We start from the raw sequence: 16,064 nt of genomic DNA on the forward strand, positions 1-16,064 counted from the left end.
CACATCTGGATTGCTCATATTGATATAAAAACACAAACAAAGAAAGAAAGAGGAAACAACAGCCGAATACAAGGTGCTTAACGGAAGACCTGCTCGTGTCCCAGTCTCACATTTCAGCGTCGACCTGCGACCAGCACGAATAAACACGGGCGCGTTCACATGAGACGATTCCAGGGTTACAGCTCCACATGTATCTGTGTTTATCTGGATTCTCCTCCCTGTTTCACTTTTAAACTTGTGTTACAGCTCCAGCTTCTGAGAAATGGTGAGAATCAGAATCAGCTTCTCCCAGAGTCTAAAACGCTTCTGGTTCAGAATAAAGCTTAACGTGGTTTAATGTAGTAAAAGAAGGAGACAGGAGCACTAAACTTCTCTTCATTATTACTGCTCATAAGTTCCTCCATTAATCACATTCCTCACTCGCTGTTTTACTACAGTAAGTCACGGTAAGCTGTTAAGAGTCGCTTTTATTGCCTCGTATCAAACAGTTCGTCTCATTGGAGGAGCTTTGAAAGTTTCAGCAAACTGGGTCATGTGAACGCGCCTTAATAAACGTCTTTGAGTCGGACTGACTGAGGATCTGTGGCGGTTCGATCTTTGGAGACGAGCGACGAACTAAACGAATTAAACTGTAAGATTCTAGGCACTTAACGAAGCAGCACACACACACACACACACACATACTGTGAGTCCTGCAGCAGAACCCACAGCTCACACGTCCTTATTTTCTGGACTATAAGATCACACCTTCATGTCGTATAAGAAAGGAGAACGTAAACACACCATGGTGAGGAAGTGACCAACAATACACTTCAATAGCGCTCGCGTAGCTACAGTATTAATATAGGAGAGATCACTGATCAGCCATAACATTAAAACCACCTCCTTGTTTCTACACTCACTGTCCATTTTATCAGCTCCACTTAACACATAGAAGCACTTTGTAGTTCTACAATTACTGACTGTAGTCCATCTGTTTCTCTGCATGCTTTGTTACAGGACCACCACAGAGCAGGTATTATTTAGGTGGTGGATGATTCTCAGCACTGCAGTGACTCTGACATGGTGGTGGTGTGTTAGTGTGTGTTGTGCTGGTATGAGTGGATCAGACACAGCAGCGCTGCTGGACTAAGAATAGTCCACCAACCAAAAATATCCAGCCAACAGCGTCCTGTGCCCACTGATGAAGGTCTAGAAGATGAGCGACTCAAACAGCAGCAATAGATGAGCGATCGTCTCTGACTTTACATCTACAAGGTGGACTGACCAGGTAGGAGTGTCTAATAGAGTGGACAGTGAGTGGACACGGTATTTAAAAACTCCAGCAGCGCTGCTGTGTCTGATACACTCATACCAGCACAACACACACTAACACACCACCACCATGTCAGTGTCACTGCAGTGCTGAGAATCATCCAGCACCTAAATAATACCTGCTCTGTGGTGGTCCTGTGGGGGTCCTGACCATTGAAGAACAGGGTGAAAGGGGGTAACAAAGCATGCAGAGAAACAGATGGAATACAGTCAGTAATTGTAGAACTACAAAGTGCTTCTATATGGTAAGTGGAGCTGATCGGTGTAGAACATGATCAGTGACTGAGCGGTTGTATTTTTTAATGCAAATTTGATGTATAACCCTGCGCTGCATGTACTGTAGTAGGATTTATAGTCCAGAAAACACACGTATAAACGCGACAGGCTTTTCTTCAGCCCTAATAAATATAAAAAAATCAACCATTAAAAAAGCTTCCTATTTTAAATCCTACACTGGGATACTGGAGAGGTCAGCGGAGCTACAGAGACGGTCGCTTCACAGCTTGGTCCAACATTCATCGGTCAGAGACGCGGGGGGCCGATCAGAACCCGGTTTTTTATTCCCGTTTCCCTTTCTCACTGCGTGACGCAGTTCTCGCCCATGTCCTGCGCGTAACGGTCGGAGATGATGGTGCGCAGCTCGTCGATGTCCTTCCTGAGCTGATGCACCTCCAGCAGTTTTCCTCTGAGGCCGTTCTCCACCGCCGCCGCCGCCGGCTTCTCGCTCTCCTCGCAGCAGCTCATGGCTGGAAGAGAGACGCGCATCGACGTCACCATAAACAAAATGTATCACTATTATTATTATTATTATTATTATTATATCCAATCTAGTCGTATCCGATCACCCGACTGCATTACGCTCCCTCTCTACTCATGCTGATCTCCACTGCTGATTGAGGAGAGTGAGATTGTCACACGCCCCTCTCTTTTTAGGCGAGTTCATATGCGGATCAGCTTTGTGTACGGAGAGCCGCACCCTGATCGGCATTATTCAGCCAGTAGAGGTCGTAATTGCATCAGTTATGAGCTCCCTATCCGGCTCCCTCCCTGTATGAACAACAGCCAATCGTTGTTCTCGTAGCCGCCCAGCCCAGCCGGATGGCAGCCGGAGTTTAGAACCGACGAGTTCTGCTCTGTGCTAGTGTATCTTACCGTTGTGCCACCTGAGCGGCAAATTTAGTGTCGTCGATTCGTCTTCCACCGCTGGAGACTCGGGGCGTGTCTGAGGAGGGTCATTTTCGTTTGCCTCATCGCTCACACCTTAGATGGAGAGCCACGCCCTGATCTCCAAGCTTCTCCATTTCCTGTACAGGTGTCTCGGGCTACTATCCGTGCAGTGTCGAAGACCCCGCCCACCTTCTCGTCCCGTCTTTTCGCACCCAGCAGACTAGAGGCCGATTCTGTCTGCTGCACAGTCTGCACTGCCGATCGTGCAAGCTAGGGGGCGCCCAGTCGACCTGTAGCAGAGCTGAGATTCAAACTCGAAGAGCTTGAAGAGTTTTGAGGGTTTTCAATTTCGTTCTCAGCAATGTGTGTGTGTGTGTGTGTGTGTGTGTGTGTGTGTGTGTGTGTGTGTGTGAGGGAAAGGTGTGAACAGACTGTGAGAGACAGTCGACGTCATCATCACTCTGAGCTTTCACTTGAGCTAAAATAGCGGCGGCTCTGCTGACACCTTCACATCAGTCGAGACGTGAAGACGTGACGTCTGGGTGCGCTGGAGACACGACCGGAGCTAAAACTCTCCAGGTTACTTTCATACGTAACTCCAGCGCCCCCTGGCTGATGAGTGATACTAAAATCCTTTGATTCAAATATATTAAAATGTGCATAAATGTACATAAAACACCCCAAATGGTCATGATTACAATATAACTTAATATTATACAGTGTGTATAAAAGTCTGATTGTGGTTTATGTGGATCAGACTCATCATCAGACTGTTTACTGTACTGAAGTGTGATGTGTTATCATTATCATTAGTATTATTTCATCATTATTATAATTGTTATTTATATTCTTTTAATTATTATTTTTAAAAATATTATTATTACTATTATTATCATTATAATCATTATTATTATTATTATTATTACTGTTATTATCATTATTATTGCTGTTATTATTTTATTATTATTACTATTACTATTATTATTTTCATTATTATTATTACTATTATTATTATTATTATTGTTATAATTATTATTACTATTATTAATATTATCAATATTATTATTATTAATATTATTATTATTATTATTATAACTGTTATTATTACTGTTATCATTATTATTACTGTTATTATTTTATTATTATTACTATTACTATTATTATTATTTTCATTATTATTATTACTAATATTATTATTATTAATATCATTATTATCACTATTATTATTTTTATTATTATTACTATTAATATTATTACTATTATTGTTATTATCATTACTATTATTATTATCAATATTATCATTACTATTATTAATATTATCAATATTATTATTAATATTATTATTATTATTATAACTGTTATTATTACTAATATTATTATTATTATTATAATCATAATTTCTTTTATTATAGCATTATTATATTATTGACTTTGTTTTACCATTGTTTTTATTATTTAGATTTAATATTTAAAATTATCCTTATTATTATTATTATTATAATTATCATTACTACCAAACATTATTATTATTATCATTATAATTGCCTTTATTATATCATTATTATATTAATATTATTATTATGATCATGTTTATTTTTATTGATTTTATTACTATGTTTGGAATTATCATCATAATTATCATTACATGAACAGTATAACTATTATATATTTATGCATTAATGTTATTTTAAAATATAATTGAAATTGTATAAACAGTTTTTCTTACAGTAAATCTTTAAAAATTAAAACAATGAGTAAGTAGGTCTTTTCACGGCTGCTGCACAGACTGTAATTATTTTCAGTGAAATGAGTTGGCGTGATCACATTTTAAACAGCGCTCAGATTGGAACCCAGATCTCAGCAGTAGAGGGTGAGCGTAACACCCTGTTGTACCTCCCGAGCAGGATGAGTAATTACACACATTTGTACCATATATACACACCTCTGTAAAACCTAACAGTCTGAACGATCCACCCTGACCCTCCAGTGATACTCACATTTAATGCCCAGCAGCAGTGCCAGGTTGGGCTCTTTGCCCTGTGCCCTCTGGGTGAGGACGCTGCAGAGCGCCTTCAGGTCCAGCAGACACAGAGACATCTCCTTCAGCAGAGATCCTGCCTCCTGCAGCACAGCGTCCTTGTCCACGTGCTGCTGTTTCTGCACACGAACACCACAGAGAGACACACCATCACCGACAGGTTTCAGAGCACCAGGCCGGTTCTGACCCTCAGGAACAGCACCGCTACAGAACTGAACGCCACAAGTGCAGTAAATGTTGACAGTACAGCCCCCGTCCATGCAGCTAGAGGTCAGCACTGAGCTCTGTACCTGCTGGACGTTCCTGGTCAGGGTCTCCTCGTCTCTCTGTACGAGCTGCTGACGGAGCTCCTGCGTGGTGGCTCTCTCTCTCTGCAGCCTCGTCTCCAAACCCTGTGTAATAAACACAGAGGGTTAGCGTTCATCTCTCACCGCGCACTCGCCCCGCCGACGTTACCTACACGACGCTTCCTCACGCTAATTACCGCCATCAATCAGAGCGGAATGCTCATGCTGTTCCATTCATTATTACTGTGCTGAATAATCACACCAAAATGCATCCATGTTCTATAAAAGGGTCTGTGTGTAATCCCAGCTCCCTCTACACATCATACACCATCCTACACTCCTGAGAAGAGGGCGTGTCTAAATCCTTACATCCCTTAAAATCCTCCTACTGAGGCGCCTTAATTCTGAGTGATGATCCGACTGAATAGGATAATAAGTCTGTCTGTCTGTCTACCCGTCTGTCTGCCTGCCTATCTGTCTGTCTCTGTCTGCCTGCCTGCCTGTCGGTCTATCTGTCTGCCTGCCTGTCGGTCTATCCATCTGTCTCTGCGTCTCTCTTTCAATATGTCTGTCTATCAGTCTTTTTATTGGTAAGTCTGTCTATCTATCTATCTGTCTGTCTGTCTTTTTGTCTATCTATCTATCTGTCTGTCTTTTAATGTTTATCTATATTTCTGTCTGTCTTTCTATCTCTCTGTCTGTTTATCTGTCTGTGTCTCTCTTTATCTATCTGTCTGCTTGTCTGTCTCTCTCTCTGTCTATCTATCTGTCTGTCTGTCTGTCTGTCTCTCTCTCTGTCTATCTATCTGTCTGTTTGTCTGCCTGTCTATCCATCTGTCTCTGTCTATCTCTATCAATGTCTGTCTATCTATCGATCATCTGTCTGTCTATTTATTTGTCTATCTATATTTCTGTCTGTCCTTCTATCTCTCTATCTGTTTATCTGTCTGCCTCTCTCTCTGTCTGTCTGTCCATCTAGATATCTGTCTGTCTGTCTCTATGTATTTGTATCTCTTTCTCTCTCTATCTACCTATCTGTCTGTCTGTCTGTCTGTCTGGCTGTCTGTCTCTCTCTCTATTTGTCTCTTTCTATGTTTCTGTCTGCCTGCATGTCTATCTATCTGTCTCTCTCTCTATCTTTCTATCTGCCTGCCTGTCTGTCTGTCTTTCTGTCTGGCTACCTATCTATCTCTCTGTCTCTCCCTCTTTCTATAATCTATCTATGATCTAATATATCTATCTATAATCTGTCTGTCTGTCTATCTACCTATCTCTCTGTATGTCTATCTCAAAACCCTCTGGTGCTCACAGATGTATTCTATATGCTGTAACTCCGTGTGGTTAGTTCTTCTGTTTAGATTTGACTGCACATTTATTTACATTAGCAGAACGTATGTGAGACCCGGGCGTCTCACTGACAGCCCTGCGCTGACGAGAGAGAGAGAGAGAGAGACGCCTATTAACTGTGAGAATGAAACGCACTGAGAGCTTCTTACCGTTAACTCCAGCGTGATCCTGTCGATCTGCTGCTTCTGACTGTCGATCAGCTGAAAGCAGAGTGCATCATCAAACTGAGCTCTCATACACACCTACAGTCCAGAATCAGTGTGTGTGTGTGTGTGTGTGTGTGTGAGAACATTCAGTGTTTGCTATAGTGGAGTGTGTGGAGTGCGGTGGTGTGTAGTGGACGTAACGCGAGTGGTTTTGGTTATTAGAGGAGGAGGATTCTGTACCATGCTGTTGTGACTCTGCTGTTCCAGGAGTCGCGTGTTCTCTCTCTCCAGCTGCTTCAGGTCCATCATGGGTAACCGCACGCCGTCCTCCAGGCACCTCTCCACCTTCTCCTGCAGGCTATTACACACAGAGACCGGGGGGTTAATAACTAACACCGTCCGAAAGTTCTGAAGACGAGATACTGACAGTTCCTCACAGCCTGAGAAATCATTTGGTTGATGTCACTTTGAGTCTAAATACTTTTAAAGTATTTAAATAATCACGTCTCTAAATGACGACGCTGCAGCGCGATCTTGCCGTGAACTAAAATACACCTCACACAAATGTGCACGTGATCCAACCTACATCAACACACAAGTTAGAATCTCAGCTCTGGGCTCCTATATTGACTATGACTTTGAGTGGATTCCTTATAACTGCTGCAGTTACGCCCTCTGCTGGCTGATCGATGGTGCTGCACTGCGCAGAGACGAGAGGACGATACGGATACGGATCTCAGTACGAACCCGCCTGGTGCAGGTCGTTAGTCACGACCCTCCCTGGTCAAAAGTGGAGGTAAAATACCATCGGGGAATTGGATATGACTAGGCTGGGAGGAAAGTTGGGGACAAATGCAAGAAAAAAGTATAAAGACCTCAGGAAGCACCATCCCACAAACCAAACCTGGAGGGATATGAACCCACGCCTCCATGTGGAGACCAGAATCCTCATTAGAAAAGTACTGAACCTTGAGTCTGGCGGCTTAGACCGTTAGCCATGACCGGTTTCATACAAGATATAATTTCACGGACTGGCGGGGGGGCGGGAGGACTTTACATTTTCTGCATTTAGCAGACGCTTTTTATCCAAAGTGACTTTCAGTACTATGACAGTACATTGTCTAAGCAACTGAGGTTTAAGGGCCTTGCTTAAGGGCCCAACAGTGGCAACCTGGCAGTACCTTACCTGCTAGACCACAACTGCCTGAGAAGTTAACAATACTGCTCACAAATGATGGAAAATGAGCTTTTTCCGCTGCAACGAGACGCTGCTCCCACCTAGGGGTGATAGGAGGCAATAACACCTGAAATGTGATGAAAATGGAAGCGGTGGAAACTGCTTTTCTAGCGATCTCTAATTATTTATTCTATCTGGTGGTTTGGGACCACTGTGCCACCTTTCTACACCACTAAAATCCACAATAGACCCTCAATAAGTCCAGAAATCATTAAGTCACATGACTATCATCAATACGCATCATGTACAGGCGTCTCTAAACTTCTGACTTCGACACAAACCTCTGTACAGCAGCCACCAGCTCCATCTCCCTCTTCTCCTTGGTCTCCATCAGGGCGTCTTTCTCCTGTAGCTGAGCTCGACTCTCCTCCAGACTCCGCTCCAGCTGGGTCAGCGAGTCCTGCAGCGCCCGCGCCTTCTCCTGCGCCGTCTCCAACTGCACACGCGCCGACACGTCGACGAGAGTGGGTACAAACGTTAATACGGTCATTTCTACAAACGGAGGGCCTCTCTCAGGGCCCCGACTGTGGCAACTTGGTGACCTTCTGATGACCACTCTAGTCCCCTGAATGCTGAGCTACTGCTGCCCCTAAGGCCCAGTCATTTTAACAGTCAGGGTCACTGTGGGTCCAGACACTGTGTGCAACACAAGAGTACCCTGGACAGGGTGCCAGTCCATCACAGATGCTTCATCCATGCCGCCCTCAGACACAGCCTGTCACATGGGTCTGTGTAGACACCCCGACCGACTGACAGCACCTCTGAGATTCAAACCCGGTTCTCAGTGGTGGTGCACAGTGCTATCTGCTTGCAGGGAGTCCACACAGACATGACTGGCTGTAATCCTGAATCAGCAGTTCCTAACCACCCTAATACTGGTGCTTATAGCCAGCTGTAGCTCAGTGGTTAAGGTGCTGGACTAGTCATCAGAAGGTCGCTGGTTCACGCCCCATCACTGACAGGTTGCCACTGTTGGGCCCTCAATTGTTTAGACAGTATGCTGTCACAGTACTGTAAGTCGCTTTGGATAAATGTAAACCAGTACTGACTGGGATCACAAATACAGAAGGTGCACGGCGTAATGTGAACCTAGCCATTGTGGGGACACATCAGTGCAACTTTAGTGCAGGTCCCAGGCCCAGATAAATAGGAGAGTTTGGTGGTCGAACGATCCGCTTTGGCGCCCCCTGATGGAGCTACCAGGTATGTATGTGTGTACCTGCTGGGTCTGCGCGTGCACCTCGTCCAGGGAGGGCAGGTCGGCCAGGTACTTCTCCAGAGTCTCGATGCGCTGCTGCTTCTCCTGGTCCTGCTCCTGCTCCCGCTGGCACTTCTTCTTCAGACTGCTGATGTAGCGATCGCGGGTCTTCATCTGCACCACACACACACACACACACACACACACACACACGTTTACATTTACACACACGAACAGCAGTCCACTCATTAAAGCTTTGCTGGTTCTGGTTCTAGTCTGGACCAGAGCGGTAGAGAGAACAGAGCGGCGACTCTCCCATAGGGAACCGCTGTAACGGGGGCGGGACATTGTTTCTGCGCAGCTTCCGCATCGTGGGCTGCTCAAAAGTTCCAAACATCCCATAGAGCCCCATTCATTTCCACCACTTATCAAGCATTTCAGCTGTATGTTGCTTTGTTTTAAAAAAAATAATGAATTTGATGTCATTAATATACTTAATCCTGTTATTGTTTAGCATTTGCTCAGCACTAAATGTTACATGTTTATCTTAATTAATAGGTATAACTGAATTTAGCTGAGTCAGTTAAGCTTAATTAATGACACTCGAGTCTTTTCACCTAAAATGAGGTGATTAATCACGAGTCTTGTTACAGAAATGATCATAAAACATTAGAGCCATAATAAATTATTATACTTTTACTTTCATACTTAAGTACATTTGAAGGTAAATACTTTAGTACTTTACTCAAGTGGAGGTAAAGAGTATTTTACTTTTACTGGAGTAATATGTTACCTTGGATATCTCTACTTTAACTCACCTACATGGTTTGTGTACCTCTCCACCACTTACATTAGACAAAATGAACTAGTGCATATTCATAATTTCATTCATTCATGTGTTACATGTAGGAATCAATTATTAATCACTCATGAAATAAGAGATGAATGAAGCTATTTCATGTACCTGCACTATAATGTTAAAGGTACGGTAGTGTGTTTATCAATCTGTTCATTCAGTGCAGGTAAACCTTATGAATCCAGCCACATGGCTTAGTGTTTAACCAAAATTATTATTATGAATCCTCAGGAAAGTGAAGGGAGATTATAGTTTATGCAAAAAACTAAACATAAAAACTCTTTAATCTCTGTGCTGTATATTGTCTCTATTACTTAATGATATGGCATTATGTAATGTATGCTAATATAATGTACTGTGTGTTAACAAGAACGACCTATTAACATCATTATAAACATCAATCTTCCACTTTATATACCAGATTGACATTAAAGCAGATGCAGTAAATGTAAACGCAGGTGAAAATACCCAGAAATTGTACAAATGTTTATTATTGAGTGTTTAATATTTCATTCACTGCTGCCGGTCCCATATGAGAACATGACAGCGCCGGGTTTGTTTGGAACTATTGGAGGGTCACATGAACCACGTGGCCGGGTAGCGGCGAGATCAAGGAGTGTCGCGACTCTCTCTATCTACGGCTCTGGTCTGGACTACTTCAGTCGAGGGCATCTGGACTTCTTTTTAGGTTCTTGAAAAGAACTCAAGACTAGCAAGAACTCAACGCCACTCCCAGAACCAACTGACGCTCGCAGACAGATGCACCAGCTTGGAGGCAAATCAGCGTCGCTCGGGGCTCGAAAATCAGCTCTCGATCGGTATTTGTGAACCGTTTCACAAAAAATATCCATCATGCTAAATATCTAGACCCGTCAGCAACTCCAAATGCTGTCGTGTGAAGTGTTGATCAGGTTGTGACTGGCAGTGAGTGAGTGCGAAGTTTTCATTCCAAAAATATTTATTTAGCTACGACTCTCTGCAAAACAGAACAGCGACCCCTGCTGGTCATGATTCAACCAGAATCTTCTATCTTCTTTTTGCTTTTTCGCTGCGCAAACAACTTCGATCTCTTCGCTTCTTAGTGACGTCCATTTTTGGAAGGATAAACCCGTCTCACGTGTGGCATCATTAAACCCCTCGTCACTTCCCGCACGTGTGTGTGTTTCCTTTAAAGTTCTATTCAGGTTCATCAGGCTTAAAAAACCTTCAAATCCATTCCAGTGATTAGAAATCATTACTAAAACTGCACAGGAATAAAACATATGATGGTGAAAGTGTCTGTTTAGACACCAGGCCGGTCGGTACAGCGCTGTGGACCGCAGCAGTACCTTCTCCTCCAGCTTTTTGATGTCCTCCGTGTACTTCTGTGTGTTCTGCTTGAGGAATTCGTTGAGGTGGAGGACCTCCAGCTCGGCCGAGGCCAGTCTGCGCCCCATCTCTCCGTTCTCGCAGCACAGCGGGGGGGTTTGGGGGCTGTGAGCCGACGCAGGACTGTCCGGGGGGCACTCCTGAAAAATAAAAAAAAACGACAAGATTGAACACCCTGAATACAGTTCGGTCCCATCATGACTAAAGCTTACGTAGAGAGGAACCCTTTTACACCTACGCACTCTGCACAAGCACCTCTCTGCTAAATCACCCACATATTCCGGTCATCCCGCCCTAGGAGAACCGTGTCTGCTGCAGGCACTGCCAGTTATGCCCGCTAGACGGTGCCCAGCCGACCGGTGACAATGGCGAGTTTCGAACCGACTGGGCGTCTTTACAGGCGACAATCGTATTCATCATAACTGCTGCAGTTACGACCTCTGCTGGCTGATCGATGGCGTTGCACAGAGACGGGGGATAACGGGGATCGGTGCCTGACTCTCCGTGCACGATACGGATCTCCGTGTGAACCCGCCTGGTGCAGGTGAAACGAAGCGGCTGACTAACTCGCTCGCTCACACCTTTGGCTTGTTCGCCTTCTGCATAGTATTTATAGCTGTGAATACTGGGAGAACATACTAAATGTCTGACAGTCGGTCGCTGAAGGCCAGGTTTGAACCCAGGACGCACCCACACTACATTCAGCTTACTTTATTCATTTATTATTACTTAAATACGTCATTATTTGAACATGTGCAACACCGCTAAACTATTTTATATAATTGGCACCCTGTCCCGGGTGCTCCTACCTTGCACTACCTTGTCTTTCCCATTATATCTGGAGCCACCTCAGCCCTGTATGATTCTGTATGTGGACGCCGACATCCACATACACAAACACAATCATCAGGCTCCCAAACCTTTTACGGCCCATTTGAGCCAAAGGATCCAACTGACAGGCTACAGCTAAATACAAATTATAATTATTATCAATCTAATACAAATTTTATGTACTTTTTAAATTAAATAATTTATTTTTTAAATTTTTGATAAAGATAACAATTTTTTATTTTTAAATAAAATAACTCAATATATTTTTTATTCTTAAATGAAACTCTATTTTTTAATTCTTAAATAAAATAACTCAATATATTTTTTATTCTTAAATGAAACTCCATTTTTTAATTCTTAAGTAAAATAACTCAATATATATATATTTTTAAATAAAATAACTCAATATTTTCTCATTTTTAAATAAAATAACTAAATTTTTAATTATTAAATAAAATAACTCAATATTTTTTGTAAATTTTTTAATAAAATAACTAAATTTTTAATTCTTAAATAAAATAACTCAATGATTTTTTAATTGTTAAATAAAATAACTAAATTTTTTATTCTTAGCCCTGACCAGGATACAGCGCTTGATAAAAAAAGGTCTCACCTTGGTTTTGAGCAGATATGGATCATCGTAGCGACTCTTCTGGTTCTGAAGAACCTGCTGAGCTCTTAACTCGTTCTCTCTGATCCTGGCGTGGAGCTGAAGGATCTGCTGCTTCTGTCTGGAGGAACCAAATCAGATAAAATACGTTCTGCTTGTGTGTGAAGATAACCGGCCGGGTCACGGAAGCATCAGAGCTTCGGCTGGTCTGAGGGTGTCTGTGCAGCGCCATCGATCGGCCAACAGAGGGAGTAACTGCAGCAGTAATGAGGAATCCCGATCGATGGCGCTGCACAGAGACGGGGGGGGATAACGGAGATCGGTGCACCGTACGGATCTCTGGAGCTAGCTAACAATCGGCATGTTCTCCTTACCTGTCGATCTCCAGCTCCCTCTGTCTGAGCAGTCCCTCCTTTATCTTCACCAGCGTGTTCACGGGAATAGGAGCCCCGCCCAGCATCTGCACCACACACAGGTCACGGCGTTAATGCTTACAGCTGGACCACCGATCACCAACCAGCACGATCACATTCCAGCACAAATTGAACAGGCCGGTATGAAGGATTTATTTGCTCAGATTGTGTTTGGTCGAATTACAAGCAGATCGAATGAAATTAAAACTGAACACTTGTATTATATGATGTTTGGGCTATCAATCGGAGGGTTCTGGGTTCGAATCCCGGCTCTGCTGTTGGGTCCTTGAGCGAGGCCCTTTACCCTCTCGGCTTCGGGGTGCCACACACACATGAAGAGCGATATCAGCAGAGACGGTGGAGTCACAGGTTCTCAGCCAGAAAAACGTTGCTGGTCTGGAACCAGTGGCGGATGGGTGGTGGGGTCCTAGCGTCACCATAGTAACGTCATTTACCCGCCTTTCTGCCATTTATGATTAAAAGCGAGAGAACAGGGCGCTCCGGTGGCGCAGCGGTAAAACATCTCATCTCAGCAAAGACATCCCAGACTCGTCGGTTCGAATCTCGGCTCTGCTACCGGCAGGCTGGGCGCCGACATGAACAGCGATTGGCGTGTTGTTCATACAGGGTGGGAAGCCGGATGGGAATTTCTCATAACTGATGCAATTACGACCTCTGCTTGATGAGGTGCTTGATGCTTGAATTGGCTCTCCGTACACAAAGCTGATCCGCATATGAACTTGCCTCGTGCAGGTGAAAAGATGCGGTCGGTCACTAAACGAAACGGCGCAGCTACATAAACCTGATGCATCTGCAAAAAGCTCAAAAGCTCCAGCACCAATCACAAAAAGCTGCACTCAGGTCACATGATCCGACGATTACAGACATAGGCGCAACACGCAGCGTAACAATCGTATATGATCGTCACAAATAAAAGAAACGAAGAGCTCGCCTTTCATCCTGCTGTGCACAGACACCGAAAAGTCGATCCTGGGCGGTTAGACCTGGACTCAAGGAAAAAAAGTAGCTGGGCGCCCAGGTGGCACCGGCGTCGAGATTCTGAAGTCCTCTGTTCGAAGCTCGGCATTGCCACCGGTCGCCATATAGCGGGGTCCTATCTATCTATCTAAGACCAACTCCGGCACTTTGTTAGTGGAAAAGCGGCAATGACAAAACATATGGGGTCCTTAATTAATTATCGTGTATTGGATAAAATCGTACTAGAGGAATAAATGTGAGTGATGTGATGAAGCGTCTTTGTTTATCGCTCCGCCATGTTATTAGCCTTCATGCTGCTAACGTTCAGACGCAGCGGCAACTGCTGGAGACCTGAAGCCCATTTATTACACCGGGCTGAAATACAAACACTAAAATGCCAAACCTGAGAGCACGCACTCATCACGCCAAACAGAACACACACACACACACACACACACACACACACACACATCACTCATCTGCTTTAATGTGTGTATGGATGCAGGAACTATAAATAAAATGGGCTCTGTGGTCCCGTGACTCGGCGTGTTTGGTGACAGATCCATCACGTCCCGTTCTGATAAAGAACGTCGACTTTGTGTTCCGTGTGTAACCAGGTCACCGTAACCCCGACACCATGAGATGCTCACTGAGACATTGATGGTTCCACACCCGGTGTGTTTGATGTGGTTATGGGGTCACTTTTGTGCCCGGGTCCCATCAGGATTTATTGGTCTCTTAAGCCCCTGAATTCTTGCTCCTGTTGACTCTGGCGTGCTCTCATGCTGGTGTTGCTTTGTGGCGGTGACTATTGTTAGAACTGAGCTGCCACGCCCACACTGAAGCTTTTACGGCCCATTTGAGCCAAAGGATCCAACTGACAGGTTACAGCTAAATACAAGTGATATTTATTATGAATCTAATACAAATTTTATGTACTTTTCACATTAAATAACAATATTCTTAAATAATTAATTTTTTAATTGTTAAATAAAATAACTAAAAAATTTTTTTTCAATTTTTAAATAAAATAACTCCATAATTTTTCAATTTTCAAATAAAATAACAAATTTTTTTAATTGTTAAATAAAATAACTCAAAATTTTAATTCTTAAATAAAATAACTCAAAATTTTAATTCTTAAATAAAATAACTAAATATTTTTTAATTTTCAAATAAAATAACTCAATATTGTTTTTACATTTTTAAATAAAATAACTTAATATTTCTTTAAATTGTTAAATAAAATAACTCAATATTTTTTAATTGTTAAATAAAATAACTCAATATTTTTTAATTGTTAAATAAAATAACTCAATATTTTTTAATTGTTAAATAAAATAACTCAATATTTTTTAATTGTTAAATAAAATAACTCAATTATTTTTCAATTGTTAAATAAAATAACTCAATTATTTTTCAATTGTTAAATAAAATAACTCCACATGTTTACTTTCGGCTGCTCTAGTATTTATATGTCACCACGATGACTCTGGTCCGTTTACCAGATTTGGAATATAATGCTCCTTATTTATCCGGGCTTGGGACCAGCACTGAGTGCGCTCTGAGTGCACCTCCCAATAGCTAGAGTGTTCGGCCACCCTCGTTCCACAGACATCATTAATCGTGTCTGTGTAAAGCTCGACCGGCTGTCCCCGGATCTCAGGAGTATTTAACTGGTGTGTTTGACTGCTGTTCCACCCGAGCGCCAAATAAAAAAACAAATTATTAACGTGTATAAACCGCACAGAGGATGAACTGAGATATCTGGTACTAATATATTATTAAATAATAATTTAATAACCGATGGGACAACAAGACGAGGCTCTGAGAGAGATATTCCGCTGATATTGATCTAAACTAGCCGGGGGGCAGCGTTGGACTTTGCGCAGGCACGACCAGGCGGTTCAGGTGCTAAACAGTACATAAACGAGACGAAGGTCTGAACAAGGTCGGCGCTAACGACCGTTGTTCCATTTTAATGAGCCGGCGTGTGAGCCAGGGCCCCCGTCACCCCGGCATAGCCGAGCGGCGCCGCCGGCCCGCCGCGCTTTCCACTGCGCGCTATACTGGAGCACGTAACTGCCCAGCGGCTCGCGAGGCACGCTAATGAACGCTAACGGACCGAACGCGAGGGGCGGTGAGGACGAGCTCCTGCGTGGGCACCCGCGCCAGGCGGTAATCCCGCGGCTCAAAGGATTAGCGAAGCCTCTCCAGATGACACGCGTGCCTCCGACGTCCAGCTTCCACCCGCGGAGCTATTACAAACACAGG

At 43.3% G+C, this 16,064-nt stretch overlaps 1 protein-coding gene across 2 annotated transcripts in view; it reads right to left on the reverse strand.

Annotated features, from left to right (window-relative positions):
• Nucleotides 1-1,851: 1,851 nt before the first annotated feature.
• Nucleotides 1,852-16,064, reverse strand: part of cep85l (centrosomal protein 85, like) — a 56,676-nt gene continuing 42,463 nt past the window's right edge. For both annotated transcript variants that reach the window (XM_063002425.1, XM_063002424.1), the window contains exons 5-14: nucleotides 12,774-12,859; nucleotides 12,403-12,520; nucleotides 10,919-11,098; nucleotides 8,756-8,908; nucleotides 7,818-7,972; nucleotides 6,540-6,657; nucleotides 6,303-6,353; nucleotides 4,810-4,911; nucleotides 4,479-4,638; nucleotides 1,852-2,060 (exon numbers count right to left, since the gene is read on the reverse strand). In XM_063002425.1, the coding sequence (XP_062858495.1) occupies nucleotides 1,891-2,060; nucleotides 4,479-4,638; nucleotides 4,810-4,911; nucleotides 6,303-6,353; nucleotides 6,540-6,657; nucleotides 7,818-7,972; nucleotides 8,756-8,908; nucleotides 10,919-11,098; nucleotides 12,403-12,520; nucleotides 12,774-12,859 (1,293 nt within the window). In that variant the 3' untranslated portion in view covers nucleotides 1,852-1,890. The remainder of the gene's footprint in view (nucleotides 2,061-4,478; nucleotides 4,639-4,809; nucleotides 4,912-6,302; nucleotides 6,354-6,539; nucleotides 6,658-7,817; nucleotides 7,973-8,755; nucleotides 8,909-10,918; nucleotides 11,099-12,402; nucleotides 12,521-12,773; nucleotides 12,860-16,064) is intronic.

Source organism: Trichomycterus rosablanca, chromosome 9, assembly GCF_030014385.1.
Source record: "Trichomycterus rosablanca isolate fTriRos1 chromosome 9, fTriRos1.hap1, whole genome shotgun sequence".
NCBI lineage: Eukaryota > Metazoa > Chordata > Actinopteri > Siluriformes > Trichomycteridae > Trichomycterus > Trichomycterus rosablanca.